At 46.2% G+C, this 23843-nt stretch overlaps 1 protein-coding gene across 33 annotated transcripts in view; it reads right to left on the reverse strand.

Annotated features, from left to right (window-relative positions):
• Positions 1 to 23843, reverse strand: part of LRRFIP1 (LRR binding FLII interacting protein 1) — a 159432-nt gene that overhangs the window by 2837 nt on the left and 132752 nt on the right. For 23 of the 33 annotated variants that reach the window (XM_018040578.1, XM_018040587.1, XM_018040574.1 and 20 more), the window contains 6 exons: positions 22818 to 22988; positions 19050 to 19142; positions 18030 to 18122; positions 16751 to 16843; positions 15094 to 15235; positions 9977 to 12903 (listed from right to left, as the gene is read on the reverse strand). In XM_018040578.1, coding sequence (XP_017896067.1) covers positions 11225 to 12903; positions 15094 to 15235; positions 16751 to 16843; positions 18030 to 18122; positions 19050 to 19142; positions 22818 to 22988 — 2271 coding nt within the window. In that variant the 3' untranslated portion in view covers positions 9977 to 11224. Of the gene's footprint in view, positions 1 to 1398; positions 1479 to 2532; positions 2651 to 4763; positions 4814 to 9976; positions 12904 to 15093; positions 15236 to 16750; positions 16844 to 18029; positions 18123 to 19049; positions 19143 to 22817; positions 22989 to 23843 lie in introns of those variants that run through there. The other 10 variants (XM_018040614.1, XM_018040600.1, XM_018040511.1 and 7 more) reach the window with 3 other exon arrangements.

A 23843-nucleotide genomic window follows, 5' to 3' on the forward strand; every position in this document is an offset into this window, starting at 1 on the left:
TGAGGGTGTAAAGTAATAAAAGGAAAGAAGACACTGCAGCAGGGTGTGGAGCTGTCCCGTAAGTTCTAGCCATGCAAGCTGTTTGTTCACACTTACGAGCAACCCAGTACTGGCACCTATCAGGGACTCATTTCCTCTCTGACCCTTGTCCCAAGTGCGGTTCCCACCGTGCTGACCCTGGGACACCGTCCTCTCTGATGAGGGTCGATCCTGCAGAACAGCCTGGCAAAGCAACGGCTCCCTCAGGACCTCAGCTCCTGTCCGATCTCTCCCAGAGGTGGTGGGGTGAGGAAGCAGGAAGGGAGGAGAGAGACAAGGGACACAGAGAGTGGGGGACAGGAGGCGGCTTCGGGTGGCATCTGGGGCTGGAGATGGATTCTGCTGCCCTCAAAGGCATGCTTCCAAACACACATTGCTTTGGAGGTGGGCTTCTCATTTTCGTTTCTACAAAAATTCTCAGAAGTTCCAGCCACGTATACCCCCGATGGAGGGGGCAAGAGGACCTGTTTTTATTTCTCCCTTCTGTTAGGACACAGTCTGTCCCAGGGCCCAGCACACTAGAGGTATGAATGCCCCAATCAGGAGATCAGAGCGAGCCCCGGGCTGGGAGGGAAAGAGGGAAAACCCAGGCAACAGGGAGACACCTGCATCAAGTGTTTGGTAATTAACCTTTTGTTTTTGTTTGTTTTTCTAAAGAACTTTCAAGAAAACTCCCCAGCCACATTAGGTACTTTCTTCAGCTAACCTTGTTTATAAAGGACTGTAAGTCATGCCTGACTCTTGCAACCCCGTGGACTGTAGCCCACCAGGCTTCTCTGACCATGGGATTTCTCAGGCAAGAATACAGGAGTGGGTTGCCAGTTCCTTCTCCAGGGGATTGTCGTGACCCTGGGATTAAACCCACATCTCCTGCACTCGCAGATGGATTCTTCACCTCTGAGTTACCAGGGAAGCCCTGTCAAGGATTGGCATCGATTGTAAGTGTCTGACTCTGGGACCCCATGGGCTGTAGCCCACAAGGCTCCTCCACCTGTGGCATTCTCCAGGCAAGACTACTGGAGTGGGTTGCCATTCCCTTCTCTAGGGGATCTTCCCGACCCAGAGATGGAACCAGGGTCTCCCACACTGCAGGCCGACTTTTTACAGTCGGAGCCATAGGGAAGGCCCGATAACAGCCCAGATCCTAGCAGTGACCTCTCCTCCCTATGTCCTCTCCTTGCGGGAAACGCTTGGAGAGACTTGCTGCCTTGTTTATCCTCCTTTGGACCTTTTTTGGTTCTAAAATTCTCTGCCTCTTTCTGTCCTCAGCCTTTGAAGGGTGAGTTCTTTCTAGCAAATAAAAAACTTCAGTTAATCACTGGCTGGGCTGCCCGTGATGGCTTAAAAGTGCGCACGTACATTTTGTTCTAATGCAGTTATCTCTTGCTCAGATTTTGCAAGTTTAAATTTGAGGTCGCTGATCTGTCTGTTGGCATCCCCTAAAGGTTGAAAGAGAAGGAAAATTTGTTAAGCTCTCGGGGCTTTTAAAATGTTAAAACAATAGTTACTGGGAACCAAGCCCTTAACCATGTAATCTTCTTGCCTGTGGCCCCACAACTCAGGAGGCGCTCTCACCCTGCAGGGAGAGCACCCTGGAGCAAAGAAGACAAAGAAACGGTGGGGGAACGGGGAGTAGGCAGAGAGACTGGGCACGCTTTTATCCCTTTAACGCTCTTTCTCATTTTGTTGTTGCTGTTGTTCAGCCGCTAAGTCGTGTCTGACTTTGCGACCTCATGGACTGCAGCCCTCCATTCTTCCCTGTCCTTCACTGTCTCCTGGAGTTTGCTCAAGCTCATGTTTATTGAGTCGGTGATGCTATCCAACCATCTCATCCTGTCACACCTTTTCCTCCTGCCCTCAATCTTTCCCAGCACTACGGTCTTTTCCAAAGAGTCAGCTCTTCACTGATATATTTACAGTATCAGGCATGCATTATTTTGTAACTCTGGGTGAAAAATTATCTCTAAGGTTGAAATTCCTCTTGAGTTCAGGAGATTTTTCCATAAATAGTTTTAGTGTTTATCTGTGGGAGCGTGCGTACTCAGTCACGTCCGACTCTTTGCAACACTTTGGACTGTAGCCCACCAGGCTCCTCTGTCCATGGGATTTCCCAGGCAAGAATACTGGAGCAGACTGCCATTTCTACTCAGTTTACTGACATGGAAAAATACCTTCTGACTTCCCCATACAGTCAGCAGATCCGAAGACTGTCCAGCATAGCAAATGTGGTTTCTAGCCACGAGTCATCTGGTGGTACCCTGGTGCTCATTCTGGGGCACCTGCTCTGTTTCCTAGGCTCAGACAGAGACATGCTTGTCCTGCCCACTTACCACCCTTGTCCTGCCCACAAAGAAACAGCTTTCTGCTTCTGAACTCAAGGGCTTCTGGGGAACACTGGCCACTCCTTGCCACAACAGTTTTCTCCACCTGCACTAGTACAATAGAAACCACACACGGCTAAGGGATTCCTTCCACACGAGGATTGACATTTACTCTGTAGATCCATCACGTGCACGTCCGTCCCATTTTGTAAGACACCGTCTTCCGGGTGCAGAGTGTCTAATCTGATATTCTTCTGTCTCTCTTCCAGCTGCCCCTTGAGTTTCTTAATCTGAAAACATCCACCAAAAAAGGACATTAATTTCTCTATTTTAAATGAAACTAGAGCCTATCAGAAAGGAAGGAACATGTTAGGTCAAACCCCATGCCCCACACGCACAGTCTGATGTTGTCCTGCCATGATTTCGCATTTCTCTAAGGTAAAGGGTTATGTAAAGAAGCAGGAGAGAAATTCAGTAAAATGCTACAACCCACCGGGAAGATGGGGAGTCTCTCTCGTTTGATTTGTTTGTCAAGAAACAAACCCAAATAATAAGTAAATGAAAAACCTTCCGCCAGCGAGCACTCTTCTTCGAAAGTAGTAGTACAATGGATGAAAATATATTCACTGTATATTCACTGTATATTCACAGTATGAAGCATGCATTATTGTGTTACTCTGGGTGAAAAATCATCTCTAAGGCTGAAATTCCTCCTGAGTTCAGGAGATCTTTCCATGAATAGTTTTAGTGTTTATCTGTGTATGCGTATGCACTCAGTCATGCTCTGACTCTTCGTGACACTTTGGACTGGAGCCCACCAGGCTCCTCTGTCCACCGGATTCCCCAGGCAAGAATACTGGAGCAGACTGCCATTTCCTACTCCAGGGGATCTTCCCAATGCAAGGATCGAACCTGCATCTCCTGCTTTGGCAGGCAGATTCTTTACCAGCTGAGCCACCAGGGAAATGTTTATCTACAAGTTAATAAATCTGTATACAATTATGTTTGCTTTATTCACTAGAAAGCCACATAGGCCACCAGGAGCCTTCCAGGCACAGAAGCACTGTCCCCAACAGAACCCCATCAGGTTGCAGGTTTGCCACCTGCAAGGGGTTGGCCTCTGCATGGCTTTCTTCCCTCTGAGAGAGACACACACACATAGCAGTTAGGACTGCAATGAACAGCTGTGCGTGTGTAGAATTTTCTGTTGTGCAATGGGGAGTCTCCCAGCCCTGGTCCTGTTAGCCTCCAATCTCTGTGGACTTGTTGGAAGTCCTCCCCACTGCCCCTGACAGGAGCAGAACAGACCCACATTGATATACAGACCATCGGTGCACACTACTTTGGAAAGTAAGTACAGAGTTACCATGGAGACAGGGTTACAGAAGATCACAGACACTTCAAGAGAATCCTCTCACCACATTTAGTGGTTTACCCAATTTTGAGAGAAATCTTCAAAACTTGAAAAAAGTGAGGCAGATACCTTTGATGAGGCTTACGAGGGAAAATGAGAAGAATCGAGTTTCCTTAGAAAGTGATTGTGGAATAATTTCTTAATAATACTACCTTGCATATGAAAAAGGGCTTCCCTGGTAGCTCAGTTGACAAAGAATCTGTCTGGAATGTGGGAGATCTGGGTTTGATCCCTGGGTTGGGAAGATCCCCTGGAGAAAGGAAGGCTACCCACTCCAGTATTCTGGCCTGGAGAATCCCATGGACTGTATAGTCCATGGGGCCACAAAGAGTCAGACACAACTGAGTGACTTTCACCATCCCACTATGAAAAAGACCAAAGTGTACAACTGTGTAGGATTTCTTGAGGCAGAAGAGATCAAGGTAGGTAAACAGCAGTGAAAATAAGTTGGATCAGCTATAAGCAAGAAATATCTGCAGGACAGGGGTGCTGATCACTGAGAGATTACAAAACTGACTTAAAAAAAATTTTTTTTTGCATGTGGGACCTTAATTCCCTGACCCTGGATTGATAGTGCACCCCTTGCATTAGAAGGTGGATTCTTAACCACTGGACCACCAGGGAAGCCCCTAAAGCTGACCTTTATGGGCAGGCAGATGAGAAAGGGTGTTGGAATGTCTCAGGAACACCCTCGCCTCTCAATGTTTATTCAAGGTCTTCTACCCAAATCTTTTATTTAAGCAGCAATTCATGTAGCGTGTGCCAAATTCAGAACTTGGCCTTGAACCTCTGGGACATCCTCTCTAAGTCCGATATGACTTCTGATGTCTTACTTGGATAAAAACATTAAGAACACTGGTTGGCTTAATGATTGTCTTCAGGCATGATGTATCAGGGGTTTCCTGATGAAGCAAAAAGCTAGAGTGGGAAGGGTCCCAGTTTCAGGTGCCCCATTCCAGAACTCGAAAAGTAATAAAAAAGATTGTTACCTGTTCCAATAAGCATTCCCGTTCATCAACAAGCTTTTTCAACCTAATATCTAAAGAAATCAGAAAGATAACAGGTTTAGGTGACTCAGTGAATGCCTCTTTCAGCAGATGGCTAAACCGCAGAATGAGCACTGGGGTTAGTGAAACTGATGATGGTATTACGCACGTACCACAGTGAATGAGGCCACAGACAGGATGGGGAGAAATTCAGCCAAGGGAGGGCTGAGCCGCGTCAACCTCCCACACATGCTTGTCTCGTAGGGCAGTATCCGGCTGCATGCAAGCAGGCTAATCTTCTACTTTGGGTTAGCATGCAAGAGCTCTAAGGCCAAACCACACTGCAACACAAGATCTCACAGGCTTCATGGTTTAACATCATTAGCAAGGTATTACAAACACACCAAGTATCATGACCAGATATAACCAGCATTTTCATTAGCCTTGACTCTCCGAGTTTCTACCCCAGATGTGTGTATCTTCTTCATTTCTCTCAAAGACTCACCCACGTCAGAGTTGTTTACGGGCCCTAAGTGTGCTGATGACACACCGGCTAACCAACTTGTGAGGAGCTGCTCTTCTTTTGAGGAAGAACGAAGCAATAGCTCAGGTTTCTGTCATTCCTCCCACCCCAGACACAGAAGTTTGCATGTACGTAAGCACCCAGAGTTGGAGCAAGCTCTGGGAGATGGTGGAGGACAGGGAAGCCTGGCGTGCTGCAGTCCATGGAGTTGCAAAGAGTCGGACTCGACTGAGCGACTGAGCTGAACGGAAGCACCCAGAAATCCCCCCAACGTCTCTGTGAAGGGGCATCGAGGAATACAGTCTCCAGAGTACAGAAGGGGAAACTAAGACTGGGGAGAATTTTAGGGGCAACATTCTACCCCAGTTTCCCAGGCAACATCAGGATGAGGTGGTGCTGATGGACGCCCGTGTGTGCTGTGGTGTGCCCCAGAGACTCACACCACCACCCAGAAGCCCCATGGGGGCCGTTGCTGCCACACTCCCCCTCTACAGATGAGGACCCCGGCCCAACAGGTTTCCTGAGGCCCCGGGCTACACCCCTGACCACTGCGCTCACTGTTTGCCTAGACCTGGCCGTCTGAGTCAGACCGACTCCTGGCCTGAGGCTCCTATTCCCAAGGGGCAGTGCTCTCACACTGCCCAGATTTTGATTAGATGTGTGAAACGGAAATAATGCATAAAAGAGACACCTTTGTTTTCATTCTTGCAAAGTCATCTATCCTCATTTTAATCCAAATTATACGCTTTCTCAATTGCTTTTCCCAACATCCTAAGTTGCTCTTTTGAAAGGCATAACAACAAAATAAATGAAAACAGAAAATGTTATGTGTAAGATACGTTTATCGTCCTTCTGAGTTCCATTTTAATTGACATACAAATTGCTTCTGACAGATGTTTTATTCTGTCCTTTCCATAAATGCACCCAACACTGAAACAAAAATTAAAAAAAATTAAAAACCTGGCTCTATCACTTTTCATTTTATCCTGTATATTTAATACTCCTATATACAATAACCATAGGCATAAGAGACACTGAATATAACAGAAAGGGATTTGAGGCTCATGGGTCCATTTACAATTTTATTATTATTTTTTCTATTAGAAGTTTTCAAATAGCAAGTAAAAAAATGCTAAAATGTAATAATATTGCTAGCAATAAAAACACAAGGGTAATGTGACCTTTAGTCTTACAGTGGAAACATGAAAAATAAAGAGAGAGAAATGTGGGAAATTTTAAAGCAGAATTGGAGAAGATTAAAATTAGATAGTTTTAGGAAACTGGAGAAGAGAAAGAAGCAAGATTGTCTGATATAAAGAAAATGAGCACTATAGTCAGAGAAAGACAAACAGTGTGTGTTATCACATATATGGGATCTGCAAGAACCAAGCAGATGAGTGAATTTAACAAAATGGAAACACTCACAGGTGGTTACCACTGGGGAGAGGGAAGGGAGAGGAGCAAGACGGAGAAGAAAAGAGGTACGAAATACTAGCATAAAAAGGCTTAAAGGATATACTGTATAGGTCAGGAAGTAAAGTGCAACCTATAAAATACTGAACTATGTTTTTATATATGTTATACATCTGGAACTAATATAATATTGTAACTCAACTGTACTTCAATAAACAAAGAAAAGGAGTACCGCTTTTTTACAGCTTTAAAAATCAGGGGAATAGCGAGGCCTGACTGGTAATCACTGATACTCAGCAAGAATGTCTCAGACTCATGCTCACTAAGCAATCCTACTCATCACTAGTCTCTGACACCCGAACGATGAGCATTTAAGAAAAGTAAGTCACAAAGTCTAAGACTCAAGAGTGTTCTTTTACATTAGGAAGTTAAAAATAACTGGAAATTAGAGTTATTTTTAGTAACACTGTCAACAGTTTACCTTTTAAAAAAGATCTGGTTTTTATATTGGGTTGGCCAAAAAGTTCGCTTGGGGTTTTCCGTACACAAATGAGATTTTTGGCCCACTCACCCGATATATTAAATCCCAACACACTTTCTGGTGTGAACTTTAGAGACCTGTGAAATGAGGAACAAAGTGGCGAGACCATATAGACAGTCAAGGGGGCAGGAAGCAAGCACTGGGCCCCCAGCCCTGCCCTGGGGGACCCGAGTGCTGTGACTGCGTCTGTCGGGGCTACAGCAAGGTCGACCACCAGCAACAGTCACTCCTCTCTTTCGTGCGTTACTTGGATCTAATCCCCATCACCACTCTAAAAGGCAGGTTCTAACCCCAATTTCAGACAGTACAGTGAGGCTCAGAGAGGGTAGATAGCTTACTTATAATAATATACACTCAGGAGGATAATCTTCATCCTTAGGCTAATTTCTCCCATCCTTAGGCCTCCCCGCCCCACCTCAGAGAAAAGTCATCTCCCCCCATATTTGTGAAGATAACGATCATAAGACAGGTCTCGAGAAATCCACTGAGTGTGGTCCTCTCTCTGCTTCCTTCTTGCACTGACTTAGTTTGATCTTAATCCATGTGGTCAGTTTCCATCTTGCCCGGGCCTGGCCTCCCACGCCAGGATCACCCCTCCTTCCTATAAAAGGGGGAACTGGGCAGGACAGGCTGCTGATGGCGATTCTTTTTTTCTCCTGCTTAGCAACTTCCCTTTCACTTTTCACTTTCATGCATTGGAGAAGGAAATGGCAACCCACTCCAGCGTTCTTGCCCGGAGAATCCCAGGGACGGGGGAGCCTGGTGGGCTGCCGTCTATGGGGTCACACAGAGTCGGACACGACTGAACTGACTTAGCAGCAGTAGCAGTACGGGGCCAAAGAGGTCTGTACAGATTCCTTGCATCGGCCGCTGTTTCAGTTCAGTTGAACAGCGGAAGCATTTCATGTCTTGAAAAATACACACGTCTTTGAAATAAGAGGGGCAGAAAGGGTGAAAGGGGTTTTTCTCCTGATAGTTTTCCCTATGTAAGATCACACCGAGTAAGTACGTTTTCCGAATGTAACACTCACAAACACCCCTTCCTTTCCTTTTGGGGCCAGCGCTTGGAATGAGTCTTACTGTTGTTTCGAATCTCGTTTCGACAGTCATGCTGGCATGTTGCACAAAGGGGTCTCCTGGGGAAGGAATCTATCAACAGAAAACAGGAACCCTAAACTAAGTACACCCCCAGAAGCGGCAGTCCAGGGTCCCAGTGACAGTGGAAATTTGAACGCTGAGGTCACTAGGTTTTCCACTAACTAGAAATACTCAAGTGTTACAGAAAGTAATTCTTGAACACTCTTTTCAAAAATTTTACTGCTTCCCAACCCTTGTATGTGATAAAATAGCCTATAATTCAAAATTCTCAGTACCTTTCTCTTTTAAAGTAAACTCAAAATTATACTTACTTATACTTTGAAAGGAAGATTAACATTTTACACACAGCCAATATATTCTGGTTTGAGGCTGAAAAATATTCCAGCTTTTTGATTTAAAGAATCAGTGACCCATGTTTTTCTCTGTCCACATTATAGTGAAACCTCAGCGGTCCAGGTTACTCTGGGGATGTGTTTGGCGGGTAACCTTTGGATTCTTTTCTGAGTGTGACTCATTTGACATTGCGATCTTTCCAAATTGCCTTATATATTAGGTTGGGCGAAAAGTTCATTCCAGTTTTTCCATAAGACGGTATAGAAAAACTCAAATGAACTTTTGGGCCAACTCACTACTCCCATGCCTTCCAACACCAAATATGCCAGAGGCAACCATTTCTTGGTAATTCAGGGGCCTTCACATCAATTACTGGGTGGGGCTGTAACATCATCTCGTCCTCGGAGTAGAGTCATTGATGTTCATAATGCATGCTCTTAGATGATCAAGACTCGTTTGACTCTTTAGAATCCTTGTCTTCTCTTTTGCTCCCTTTCAAATTCTCAGCTCCTGTACCCCTAGAGGCTGGTCCTATGTGCTTGCTCCCAGCACCTTCCATATAGGAGGTGATCTACATGTTCACTGATTAAATGCAGGAGTGAACAGTTGAGACAGATGCGGGATGGGAAGTGCATTGCAGTGCCCTTAAATGTGCTGTTGAATAACACGAGAAGCAGAGGAAAGACCTTAAAAGGCTTTTACGAGCTCACCATGGAGTGAGTTCAGCTCTTGAATCACTTCCCCAGAGGCCTTAAAAGGTAGGAAAGAGGGCTGCTTCACAGAGTGCATTCCAGTCCGAGCACAGCTTTGCTAAAGTTAGAGACACCAACTTGCAAGTCTGTGGCGGCCCTCGGTCCTGACAGTCTAGAAGGCCTCCTAGTTTCCTATGCATGCGGCCTAAGTGGACAGAACTGGTCCGTCCCATTGTCCCCTGCTTCAGGAGAGGATGCAGAAATAGTCAGTGTTTATTTGAAATTCCCATCACCCTCTTCGAAACAGTCTAAATGTCGGCACCTGTAAGCATCCCTAAGCACGGGATGGAGACTTTTCTCAACTGAGCTCTTCATCAGAACCACAGATCACAGGAGATGCTCTGAGGAAAAGATCTTGCTCAAGGACGGTCCAACACCGGCTCCAGGTTGGATGCCAGGAGCAGAGCTGTTCACTACCGGCAAAGGCCATGAAGCAGGAGTTCTCCACGGAACCCCGACTGGGAATTAGCAACCCAGAAATAGATAAAAGTAGGTTAAAGATAGCATTATGTAGCCACAACCAGAATTCAAGTAGCACAAGAGTGAAATCACAGGCTTGTAAAATTATAAAATGTCTTTATTTCAATGACATCGTAACACTTCCGTTTGCCTCAAGTTTTGTAGAGGGTTTTGGTCTTTTTTGCACTCAGTTATACCTTGTAACAACAATACGAAGTCATGTGATCTCATAAAGTGTCAACAGCATTCATACCGTACATCCCTTTGTAAAATTTTACAATGATTTTTATTTAACTTTACAATTATTTTTAAATGTTTCTTCATATAGAAAATATATATTTTGTTTAGGAGGATCAAAACAACAAATTTTCACTAAGAATATACTGAAAAACAACAAATGAAAATATTTATACCAAAATACCCAAAGTGATTCAACTATTGAAAATATCCTGTTAGACTCTACTCAGCAGTTTGCACAAGGGTCCTTTTGTGTTGCTCTACTGAATAATGATTAGACAAATACAAAGAGAACTAATTTTAAGGTTAAAAAAATAAATTTCAGAAATGATTCTCCCTGCCCAAATACTGCAGTAGGAAATGCAATTACAACATATAACTCTTCCAGAACAAAAAAAGTCTTTGTATAAAATAACTTTGGTACATAATTGGCACAAAGTCAAAATCTCCTACAAAATAAATTCAGGTATCCTCAAGAATGAAATCGAAAAGTATTGGTCCAATATAAGATACTTGTACGAGGTAAAGGCAAGTAAGCTATTTGTTATCCCTCATGTGATAAATTATTTTCCTAAGGTGCAAATCTCACGTCTCAGTGACCTATACACTGCTTTGCTGTTTATGTTTTTTTTAAATAAAATAGCATACAGGTTATATTATACATATCAAAATCAAATATGAACGCACATATGTTTAAACGAGACCACTTAAATTATAATGTGGAAATCTCAGGATACTATTTGGTCCTTTGAGTTAGATGCTGATACATTTGGTCAAGAATATGCACATTCACATCAGCTTAAGGCAAAAGCTAAATGTTTGGATTTTGATTTTAAGCAGAAACAGAACAGTATACATCTCTGTCTGACACTTCTGGAATGCTCCCCGTTAGAACTTGCTCTGATAACAGAAGAGTCCTTCTCATTGGGGTGATCATTTTAATGATGAAATAGAAATCTACAGGTAACAGTCTATATAGCTTGAAGGGGTGGATAACCTGGTGGCTGATTGTCATTCGGTGGATCTACACCGGTCTAGAACATTCTCCGAGTCTCTCCCAGCTGACTTGCTGTGCAGTCCTGGCCCCTCCCCAGGACCCTGCCCGGACCTACGACATGGTGCAGTCCTCTTTGCTTCTGCCCTTCCCGGTCCCACCTGTCTTCTCTTCCTTGCTTTCTGAATTAAAGTCCCCCACCTCGTCTGCTGCTGCCAGGCCATTGTTCTCTAGATCAATGCTGTCTGAAAACTCTCTGACTGTCTGACCTAGATTCTCTGACGTCACGTGCCCTTCTGCACTTTCTGTTTGAGAGGCATCGTTAATGTCCTTCGCGGGACTTCCATCTTCCAGCGGGGCGCTGCTGGGCACCTCTATATTCTCTGGACCTGGAGGACTGCTGGGAGCACTGTCATCTCCCTCAGCCTCATCTTTTACAGCACCTTCGTCTAATTCTTTATTACTGGTGCCTGACGACTGAATCATATTATCTTCAAAATCCAACGTGTCTCCACCAGCCTTAGTGTTCACAGCAGCATCGTCTTGGTCAAGTTTGCCATCCAATTCAACTTTAGGATTTTCTGGACCATCACTGTTTTCACTGCTCTCTGCTACACTGTTCTGGTTTGGGTTCTCAGTGACCTCGTTCTGGGCATCTACAACCGGTTTTTCATCAGTGTCTTTCTCCTGCTCTTCTTTTACTTCACTTAAACCCGGGTTCTGAAATGTTAACTCATTCTGAACATCTTTGATCTCTACAGGCGCCGGTGATTTTTTCTTCTTGTTTTTCTTTTTCTTGTTCTTTGTCTTCTTCTGCGACGAATCCGGTGCCTCTCCCCGTTGGTCATTCTCCTCGTTGGGGTCTTTCACATCCAGGGGCTCACTTTCAGCATCTTCCACCCTCGGGTCCGTCACCTCCTGGGGACTGCTTTCGGCTTCTGGAGAACGAGGGCTGGTTTGGACCTCTGGCTCAATTGGTTTCTCTTCCCTTAAGTTCCTTCCTTCATCCTCCTCCTCCTCCTTGTTCTCCCCGCCTGCCTCTGTGCTCTGAACTGGGGCCTCCCTGGGCTCAGCCACCTCCTGGTTGGCAAGTTCTTTCTCTACATCCTGCCCTGCGCTGGGGTCTGACCCCTCCAGGGCGTCTACCAGGCATTTTTCATGGTGACTCCCTGGGTCATCAGTACTGCTTAGAGGACTTGAGGCTGCAGTGCCCCCCTGCGCCCCCAGCCCAGTGAGCCCTGCCTCGGGCTCAGCCTTTGTGGGGCTCCCACTCTGCTTGCTAGGGTCTGCACTGCCCTCCCTTCCAGCCTCAGATATCTGCGGAGGAGCAGACTCCTGACATGGTTTTGTGCTCATCTCTTCCAAGTTGGCCTCCAAATCTTCCTGTTTTCCTTTTTCCTGTTCCTTAGCAGATTCTTCCCTTTGGTTTTCGATATCCAAAGCATTACCACTGCCCTGCCCGATCCCAGGATCTGGGATTTCACCAACTGGTTCGCGGTCTATGACCTCACTTGACTCAACCTGCTGGGTGTCTGCAGGAAAGGAAGCGGCTTCTAGAATTCGGCTTTGAGCCTCTCCCTCACTCTCGGAATTGACTAATGTTCCCGGGGAGGGGGCTCCGTCCGCAGAGGCGCTCTGGTCCTCGGCACTGTCACCAGGATGTGACGCCTCTGGGTCCGCACAGCTCTCTCCCGGGTCCTCCTTGTGCTGTCTTTGCTCAGTGCTCTGCAAGACTGCTCTTTTCCCCTCACGCTCCACCATTTCATTTTTCACCTCCACTTCATTGGCTCTTCCTAAAAGACCATTGAGAAAATTGAAGGGACCCCATGATGTGGTTGACCATACAATACAAATTACAGCGTAAACACACGTTCTCTTTCCCAGCCAACCCCGCTCCTAGAGAGAGAGCCATCAGAGAAGCACGTGGACAGAAGCCTTTGCCAGTTCTGGGCGGCAAAGCAGCCATCGCGTGAGCAAACGCTGGGTCAGCGGAGGCCACTGCCGCCACATCAGGGGCCAGAAGGGCTGCTGGTGCCATGTGGGGTGAACGGACTCTCGAAGGGGAACTTTTAACAGACAAGGAAGCGCTCCGGATCAGACAGCCCAGCTGTCCAAGATGAGGGGTTTCAGAATGACTCAAGGTTTGTGGTCCCTGTTCTCCTTTCTGGATGCACAAGGGGACCACGCCTACTCTTCCAGCTGTTGAACTGCACTGCACATCACCCAGCTCTAAGAGCAGCCTTCAGATCATTTCTAAAAGAAACGTTCAGTTCACCTGAAGAAACTCAGCCTCGAGGTCCATCTCCAGGGAGCCACTTTGGAAACAGCTCGTGGAGGTAAAGAGAACTCCACCTCTGCCCCTAATCCCTGTCTTCCTGGGGAAGCAGGCTGTGCCTCCCACATCTCTGCTCCTTTCCTGGGGGGCGGCAGCCAATGCCTCCAATCAAGAGACCACTTAGTCACACATAAACCATTCATCAATTAAAGACTTAGGAATGAAAGAATCTGTTACTGCTTTGAAATGAAGAATTACCTTTTGGGTTCCCAACACAAACAACACCCCAGTGTAGGAGCTGCCACGTCACTGAAAGTCACAGCTTGGTGACTTAGGACCAGCAGTCTCCAGGGAAAGTGGACAGACAAGCAGGATGCCATTTACAGTCACCTTTGCTTCACCCCTTAAAAATCTCTAGCATTGTGTCTGTTTTATAATGTACATTTTATGTTAATTAAATATTACACATAGAAATGAAAAATAAATGTTACATATTTGGGAGTTCCCACAATTCTTTACTAACAGGGATATACGATGCAAAACTATGTGGATACACAAAATAGATGTTTCTAGTTCTTTAAGTGTTTGTTACACAGCAGTTATCAAGGATTTATAAAATGTATAAGAGCAGCAGGATGAATCCTAGCTGCTCAGGTAGGAACGTAAAGGGAGGATGGACATTCATCAGTTTACTTTCTTTCAGTAACTTCAACACAATGAAAAGAGCGGTGGTTCTTGAATAGCCATCAGATAATGAAGCACCTTCTGGAAAGGCAGACCTGGGAAGCTGGGCCTACAGTTTTCTCCACTTCCATGGAGAACCTTCCAAATGGAAATGAAAGCCCTGGTCCCTGACCTTGTCCCAGCCTCACTGTGAGAAGCTGAAACGCAACTGATCACCGGTTGCAAGGGAGACCTTATTTGCCAGCTACAATTTCAGGCTGTCCATCAGATGCTGACCAAAGCCAGGTATTATGACAAATACTAACTGGTGAATCTTTCCAGATATCTGCAAACTGTATTACACATTCCTACCATCTGGTCCTCAGTTTAGACTCTTTCAGAAGTAAAAACAGGACATACAAAGGAACATCACCTCTGACAAACGGGCAGACAACTCAGAGACTCTTGTTTATAAGGAAAGCCGTCCGCACCGACCACACTGACACCCCAGGGCTCTCTTTCCACCTCTCCACCACCCAGGGCTCCCTGTCCATCTATACTGTCCACAGGCACCTCAGGCTCTCCAAACGCTTAACGGTGCGCAGGACTTGCAGCATCGGCTTGCAGACACGGTCAACTAACTCACTGTACAGCCGCTGCTATCTGCTCTTTTGAGAATTCTGTAACAGAGTAAGTCACAACGCCATATTCGGCACATAACCGAGGAGAACCTAGTAGAAATGTCAACACTGTCACTGAATTTTGAGATTATTTTCCGTGTATTCACAGTCTCACTGGTAGCTTTGAGAAGCAAAAGAAACATATTCTTGAGCCTTTGGTGGTGAGCAATGAACAGAAGTACACGCCAGACAGCACGCGTGGGTGGCAGCACTGGGTGGTGAGGAGGTTCCCGTGAAGGACAGAACGCAGGGCATGCTGGGTGACGGTTAATTGATCAGTGGTGACCGCGTCAGCTCCACCAGTGCACGGAGGTGGACCAGGGCTGACTGGAAGGCGGAAGGGTCAGAGGGAAGCACGAACTTACCGAGGGCCCCGTCCCCCGTCGCCGTGAGGGCGCTCAGCTCTTCCTTCGTCATTTTTGTGGAACCTTGCGAGGCAATGCTGTTCAGAGTGTCTGGCGTCTCTCCGTTGGTAGCTATTTCTGAATTTAGTATTATTCCATGTTTCTGGGAATAAAAACAGGCTCATCGTAATACTCACTAAGTGATACACAGTTAAACTTTATTTTATAAATAGTAATTGTAAGAAACCTCACTTTTCCCTAAGCAGAGAAAAATGCTACAGAAATAGAGAATTGCTAGGCTCCACCCCTGGAAATATTCCATCAACACACACAAGTCTGGGAAGTCTTCCTCCAAGGGCCCTTCTTTCTTACATGTTCCCATCCATGTCTTAATGGCCTGGTGACAAAACGCTTTCAGCCAGCATCCCTTTTTAACTGCAGGCGGCCAGAAAGTGGAACGTGAAGCACGTCGCCGTAAAAGGGTCTTGACCTCTAGAACCCCGGTTGTGTTCTTTAAAAGGAGGCACAGAGGTAAAGAAAGATATATGTACGTGTTTCGAAAGGAGTGGTGAACCTTGGCTGGAATGTCTGCTGTATTCCAAAGAAATACAATTTGTGCTCACTTCATAGCTTCCCTTGTGGCTCAGCTGGTAAAGAATCTGCCTGCAATGTGGGAGACCTGGGTTGGGAAGACCCCCTGGAGAAGGGAAAGGCTACCACTCCAGTATTCTGGCCTGGAGAATTCCACGGACTGTATCGTCCATGAGTCACAAAGAGTCAGACACTACTGAGTAACTTTCACTTTCACACTTTCTTTCACATAGCAAAGCACTTTAAACTCAGCTGCACTTCACAATGCCAGGATACCCGCTTTACCCTGAACCACCTTCTCCCTCCTGCCCTCCTGCCATCTACAGCACTTTCTCTTCTGCTTTGGAGGAATTCCCCAACCCTCCATGTGTATGCACACCCTGGTGAGGAGGAGCTCTGTGACTCTGAGCTCTGACCCTGCTGGCTTACAGTTCTGGCCTTGACCTTTGATTTTAAGTAGCTGACACTGATGTTTCTGTTGGCAACGCAGGAGCCAGTCCGTGACCACAACCCCTAGACTCAATACTGCCTCCTATGGTGCTGAGAGTCCACCCAGAGCTCTGACCCCACTGCTGCCTATTGGTTTATTTCACTCAGCATCCAGCCAGCAGCAGAAGACCCTAGACGTGGCCCAGACAGGATGTAGAGCTTCCAACAGTCCATGAGATCTCCCAGTCTGACTAGTGACACCTATACACTGTTCAGCTAGAAAGGTCCTTACGGTCCAGCCTTGATATGTGTATTTATATGGAACAAAGAGCTACTCTAACTTGGAGTAATGTTGTGGAGAATTTACTAATGAGTTTGAGAAAAAATTTAGACAGCTTATCAAAAGAAATTCTTGGAAATCAGAATTGCTTTGATATGCTTGTAAACATTGACAGGCAATGGGAATGCCCCCACAGGATGTACAGACTTCACTTGTCTCTCTGGAGTCAGTCAACCCACGATTTGATTTTACTAACGGAACAAAAATCAATGTTATAAAATTAATGAACACCACTGTCCACACACACTCATTCTTGAGAATCTTGGAGCTGCTGCTGTTGCCTTTTTTTTCTTTTTAAACCATACTTTGGCTTCATACCTTTAATTCCTCTTTCAGCGTGACTACTTCTTCTCTAAGATCGTCTCGTTCACTCCTTACGGAATCAAAGAACTCTTTCTGTCTCTCTAACGCCTGAGTGTGTAGCGGAGCAGAGAGAGGGAAGATAGATAGGCACAGGTGAGCAGATGACCTCAGAAGCAGGACTAGGAGGGAGGCTTCTATGAGCACTAAGGAAAACGCTGACATCGGCAAGACATTCCACAGACCATGCTTAGAGACACAAGCACAGTGCGAGCCTGAAGCTTTTCACGTAGTTTATGCCGGCCAAGCAATGTCGCTGTGCATGCTGCCCTGAAGGACATGAGTATTTTGAAGGATGCTCTCTTTTTCGCATCCTCTCCTGGCTCAGTCTGTGGTTTCACAGCATCGTCAGAGAAGTAACAGAAGCAACACACCCATTTCAGGGAGGGGTAAATGGAGACGTGCTTATGAACCCCCAGGGACAACTGTTTCATTTAATAGCAATTTGACTATTTTCGTATGTTGCTTCTCGGTGTCTGCTGTCACAGGTAAGCATAGCGTGGTCCTGAAGCAAGCACAGCACACACAGACACGCCCACAAAGTCCTCAGTGAGTGTCGGTGAGTGCATCAGAGTGAAGGCAAGGCGCAGCTTCACGACGGAGAAGCGCCGAGCTCTGCTCTAACGGCTAGAGATGGTTGTCAGAGCCGCGAGGTGTGAGTCGCTGTGGTCTGGAAGCTGCCTGGCATCACAGAGCACAGCCGTCCCTTAACTAAGTGGGCTCCTCTCTGCCCACCCAGCACTGCTGAAAAGAGGCAGATGGACTGCCTCTTTCCTTGGGGAGGGAGACGGTGACACCTCCCCGGGGAGACCCGAGGTGGGGCTTCGAGCGGCACCGTCCCTGCCGCCTTGCAGCTTCCTCAAAGCCCTTTGAGAAGGAGCCCAGGCGACACCGACAGGGCGTCCCAAGAGGTCTGAGCCCCACGTGGGCCCGCCAGGTGCACTTCCTCACCCCTCTGACCTCGTGCATCTGGCTGCTCACAGGCAGGCCGGAGGCCCAGAGTGTCAACAAAATGAGAATCTCCCAGCTGGAAGTCAGCTTCCAGTTTGGAGTTAATGTCCATTTGGGTGAGTTCGTGCAGTCTCTCTTTTATTCATTTCGTGTCACGTTGGGGGTCACGTTGGGGGTCGCATGCAAACTCAAACAAGCCTTTTTGGGAAACCAAAGAATCTGAGAGCGCTCAGTCTGCTGGGCAGACTGCCCACTTGCACAGATGCCAAAGGCTTGGGGGTCCTACCCCTATTTTTCTGTCTTTCCACTCTATTGTTTCCTGAAGATCAGAAATCTCCCTGATACAACTCGCCTGTTTCTGCTGTAGCTGTCGGATTTCCTGAAGAATAGGGACAGACAGAAAGAAAGCAGACACAGGGTTAGACAGGGAGGCACTCTGCGGCGCGGACAGCCCCGCAGCCAGCACGCACCCCAGCGAGCCCTGCGCCAGGCCTGCTCACTGGTCCCGAGTTTGTTCTCAGGATGCTCCCCAGCTCCCAGCGCAGGAAGAAAACCCGGAGTGAAATCCCCACTGACAGGTGCGAAAGTTCTAATCAAGTTAAAAAGATAAAAAAAAAAAAATCAAGCCTGGATTAATTTCCTATTGTCACTGCAACAAATAAGCACACATCCAGTGGCTTAGAACAACACAGATTTATTTTCTTACAGCTCTAGGGCTCGGAAGTTCAGAAGTCTTGCAGTGCCCTCAAGGTGTGGGCAGGCCTGGGGTCTTTGCTGGAGACCAGGGATGGGGCAGGGCGAGGACAGAATCTATTCCCCGCTTCCTTTCAGCTCCTAGGGGTGCCCACAGTTTGGCTTGTGGCCCCTCCCTCACATGGCTCTGACCTCCAACCCCGTGGTCACGTCTCCTAATATGCCTTTGACTCTGCTTCCCTCTTATAAGGACTCCCAGCATCACACTGGGCCCATCCGGACAACACGGGATCGACTCTCATCGCACGGTCCTCAATCACATCTACAAAGTCCTCTTTGCTGAGACTTACAGTTCCAGGGATTAGGACGCGGACAGCTTAGGGGGCCATTATTCTCTCTGCCACACATCCCCGAACAAACCCAAAACCACCAACGAAAGAGAATCTGCTCTAATGAAAGCAGCTGCCTCCTTATACGGGCATAGAGAATTCACCTGAAGTCAAGAAAACTGTCCAAGAAAACTGATTAACTTCAGTAGTAAACCAACAAAATGCTCCCAAGTTAAAAAAAAAAATAGGAAGGAAGGAAAAGAAAAAAAGGAAAAGCTACTCACCTCAAGCATTTCTTCTCTTTGCTTCAGGGCCTCTTTCACTTCAGCAAACTGAAACTGGAGTATACTGTGGGCATGCTTTTCCCTTTCAAATTCCTGTAAAAGAGGAGGGGAACATTCAAGTTGCAGTGGAATCACATTCTTCTGTCCCCCTAGTTCACATTCTTACCATTGACCTTCACCTGCTACTATGTCAACACAGTTTTCAAGGCTTTTTTTAACGACAGGAGCCCATTTCTCTGGATTTTCTAGGAGACACCCCTATGATTTACTGTAAAATTAACCTGAGGAGCTGATGCAACTGACAGTGTCTCCTGATTTCTTTAAGGTAAGCAGTGCCCTGGAAGGGGTCCCTCTCCAGGGTGTCTGCTGAAGTCCACAGGGTTGTCTGGGCTGAAGACCTGGAGGAGGCACCATTGCAAAAGACTGACAATTAAATTTGTAAAAGGCTGATGATAAAAATAAAAATCAGTGCAGATGGTGACTGCAGCCAACAAATTAAAAGAATGCTTGTTCCTTGGAAGAAAAGCTATGATAAACCTAGACAACATATTAAAAAGCAGAGGCATCACTTTGCCAACAAAGTCCCAAAAATCAAAGCTCTGGTTTCTCCAGCAGTCACATACAAATGTGAGAGGTGGACCATAAAGAAAGCTGAGCGCCAAAGAATTGACGCTTTCAAATTATGGTGCTGGAGAAGACTCTTGAGGGTCCCTTGGCTGAAAGGAGATCAAACCCATTGACTAAGGAGTCCCTTAGTCAATCCTAAAGGGAAGAAACCCCGAGTATTGGATGCTGAAGCTGAAGCTCCAATACTTTGGCCCCCTGATGCAAAGAACCAAAAAGACTCTGATGGAAAAGACCCTGATGCTGAGAAAGACTGAAGGCAGGAGGAGAAGAAGGTGACAGAGGATGAGATGGTTGGATGGCATCACAGACACAATGGACAGGAGTTTGAGCAAACTCTGGGAGATTGTGAAGGACAGGGAAGCCTGGCGTGCTGCAGTCCATGGGGTCACTGAAGAGTCTAACACAACTTATCGTTTGACTAAACAACAATAGATAATAAAATTATCCCTGATTTTGAAATATGCCAGTGAATACTCTTTGGGATAAAAAGGGGGTAAATGTGGTCTACTTTGGCAAGTTTATCTCACCAACAATAGATAGCCAGCTCTGTACCCTAGAGACAAAGTAGCGGCAAGGGGACATAGAACACTTGTCAACATGAAGCCACTCCCCCAGTGTGACTCTCGCCTGTACGAAACGCACCCCCACATCCAGGCACTATGGCTCTTGTGTCTTCTGCTCAGCCCAGCACAGCAGCACAGTCCCTGATGATGGTCTGGTACCCAACCAGCTGCGTGCCCAACTCTCGCAGCCCCATGGACCCGGCAGGCTCCTCTGTCCATGGTGTTTCCCAGGATTTCAGGGATAGCAGGGGACACCTTCCGTAGATGTGTTTACCTGGCTATTCTAGAAGGGACTGGACCTTAGCTCACTGTGGCATCCTGAGCACACTCATTTTCTGGAGTTCAGGGGTGACTGGACCCTCCAAACCATGACAAGGACCTGTCTGTTGGGTTTTGCTTGGTTTGTGATCCCCAGTTTGGGGCAATGTTCCAGGGTCATTCCACTTCTCTGGAATTAGATTTGGGGTCTCTTAGTCTACTTCCCGATGCCTAAGTGAGGGCATACTAGGAGTATTTGGAATGTGTTAAGTACTCGTCCACCTGAGTGGGGTTCAGAATATGCTCTCTGTTCCTAAATTGTCAGTCAGTTTCAAAGGAAGCTTTCATGACATCAGGTCTCATGGAAAGTTTCTCCTTCATTTCAGCACTCAGTTATCAGGGACTTCATAGGCAAAATTCTTCTTCAGCTTCTAACTCAACCACAGCAGTGAAATAAAGAGGCCTTGGAGCTGTTAACGGCACCTTGGGTTTAACTCCTGGATTTAGAGGATATTTTTGTTGTCATTTTGTCGCTAAGTCAGGTCTGAAGCTTTTGCAACCCTCTGGACTGTAGCCCACCAGGCTCCTCTGTCCACAGGATTTTCCAGGCAAGAGTACTGGAGTGGGTTGCCATTTCCTTCTGCAGGGGAACTTCCCGACCCAGGGATTGAACCCATATCTCCTGCATTGGCAGGCGGATTCTTTATAGCTGAGCCACTGGGGAAGCCCTTTAGAGGATATAACCAGTTAGAAAAAGATGGTGACACTCACAAACTAGATTTTCTATTTATCTCAGCAACTCTTAGAAGCTGGTCAATACTCTAGGATTTGAGAAGATAACTAATTCCTTAAAATATGAAAAACAAGTATTCGTATTCTCTGTCTCACAAAGAACAATTAAGTTTGGCCTTTACCAAGTCAAACCTGTTGTCATTAATTTCCACACATGCTTATGCCTTTTGTTGATGTCATAAATTAACTCATTAACTCCAGTGCCTCTTAATGAAAGCCCAAATAAGATTCTCCTCTTTTTTGAGATTGATGAAGGTGTTTAATTCTTAAATGGAGTACCTGTGTTTTTTTCCAATCAGCAGAAAATTAGTGAATATAATTTCCTTAAAATCCTTGATACCTGCAACTATTTCTCTCTGGTGTTGAGATAACAAAATAAAAATCCAGAAATAAATATTAACAGGAAAATCTTGAAGCATCTAATTATGCCTCATTCAAGCATTCTGGGTCTTTTGGAGGCAGGTTTTTTCCACGGTTATGATTTTACCTTACATGCAAAAAGCACAAGTGTCCTCCTAGTAAAATTGTTTCTAGTTTACATATAGAAATTTTGCATATCAATATATCAAGTACCTCAGCAAAGAGCATGGTATTCTTATTCTTAGATGTTTGAGCTTCCAGGGAAAGTAGAGAATGACTGTTTTTTAAAAAACTATATACACACAAATATATACATAAACATGTATATATACACACATAAAATATATGCATGTAGATTCATACTATATATCAAATATATACATGTACACACATATATCTTTTGATTCTTAAATATACCATATATATATATATTCTCCAATTCTTACATATATCATATATATATTCTCCCCTCCTTATATATATTAATACCATCAGTTCGGTTCAGTTCAGTCGCTCAGTCGTGTCCGATATGCATATATTCTACCATAATTACATACACCATATATATGTGTGTATATATATATTCTCCCATTCTTACATAGACCATTTACACATATACTCTATCCTCACATATATCATTTATATATATTCTACCATCCTTATATATGCCAAATATATGTATATATATTCTTGCTGTTGTTTAGTCGCTAAGTCATGTCCAACTCCTTGTGACCCCATGGACTGTAGTCTGCCAGGCTCCTCTGTCCCTGGGATTTCCCAGGCAAGAATACTGGAGTGGGCTGCCATTCATTCCCTTCTCCAGGGCATCTTCCTGATCCAGGGATCAAACTCCCATCTCCGGCACTGCAGGCAGATTCTTTACCACTGAGCCACTTGGAAAGCCTTATATTTATGTGTGTGTGTATACATATGTATTGGAGAAGGGAAAGGCTACCCACTCCAGTATTCTGGCCTGGAGAATTCCAGGGACTGTATATAGTCCATGGGGTCGCAAAGAGTCGGACACGACTGAGTGACTTTCACTATACATATACATGGACACACATATACATTCTCCCATCCTTGCGTGTATCACTTATGTGTATGCTCCCCCCCCACACAACATTTACACACACACAGTCACTCTTCCCTGCACGGGGGCACGTACTTTGCTCTTCTCCTCATACTGCCGCCTGGACTCGGCCAGCTGCTCTTCCAGCTCCAGCAGCATGTCCTTTAGCGTGTCGACCTGGTACATGAAGTTCGTCTTCTCATTGTCTAGCTGAGCGTTGGAAACCATAGCCTTCTTATATTTCTCCTCAACTTCTGCTAGTGAGTCCTGCAGAAACCAGGTCAGGTTTTGAAATTGTAGAAAGAAAACAAAAACACGGATCAGCTCAGCATTTTTAGCAACACCCCAAAAACTCAGCTCTAAATTTACATTTTATTTCTTAGAGCAAATGAATCAGAAGAAGAAACACAGCAAGTTTTGATTGCCCAGAAAGTCCTCCTTTTAATTTGCTCAAATTCTCGAGGCTTGGAAAATTAGTTATTAACTGTGTCTAGAGATGAAAGTAATTTACAGTCCTTAGGACAAGGGGGACCCCAGGTGGAAGGGGCGCTGGTCACAGAGGCAGCAGAGTCCAACTGTGGGTTCTGAACTGGGCTGGGCTGTTCAACAGGTGCCTGACGTGACCACTCCAGACACGTGATCAGCACCTGGGACAGCGCCAGTGTGAGGTGGGAGGGGCGAGAGAACCCCTGCCACCAGCTACCCACTGTCGCCATGGCGACTGAGGAACCAGGAGAGGCTTAAGGGCAATTTCACATCTGCAACGCAGAGGAAAACTCAACAAGCTCCTCAGGCCTCCCTGGGCAGGTCCTGGAAAGGCAAACGCCGTTCCTTTGAAACGACAATGAAGGAAAGAGCCTCCAAAATAAACAGGCTCACACCCTGGCAGGGCAGGCCACAGGGGCAGCGTGTGGGTCCCGGAACACAGATCAGGGGAAAGCGACCCCAGGAGACAGAGGGCAGCAAAGGACCCTGAGCTGCAGAAGGGCGGGCACCTCCGGGACTCCAGGAGACAGAGGGCAGCAAAGGACCCTGAGCTGCAGAAGGGCCGGCACCTCCGGGTGGGGCCTGTGATCCCTGGGCTGCTTCCCTGGCTCCCCTCTCAGCCCCACCAGGAGCTGA

This window comes from Capra hircus, chromosome 3 (assembly GCF_001704415.2).
Source record: "Capra hircus breed San Clemente chromosome 3, ASM170441v1, whole genome shotgun sequence".
NCBI classification, from domain to species: Eukaryota; Metazoa; Chordata; class Mammalia; order Artiodactyla; family Bovidae; genus Capra; species Capra hircus.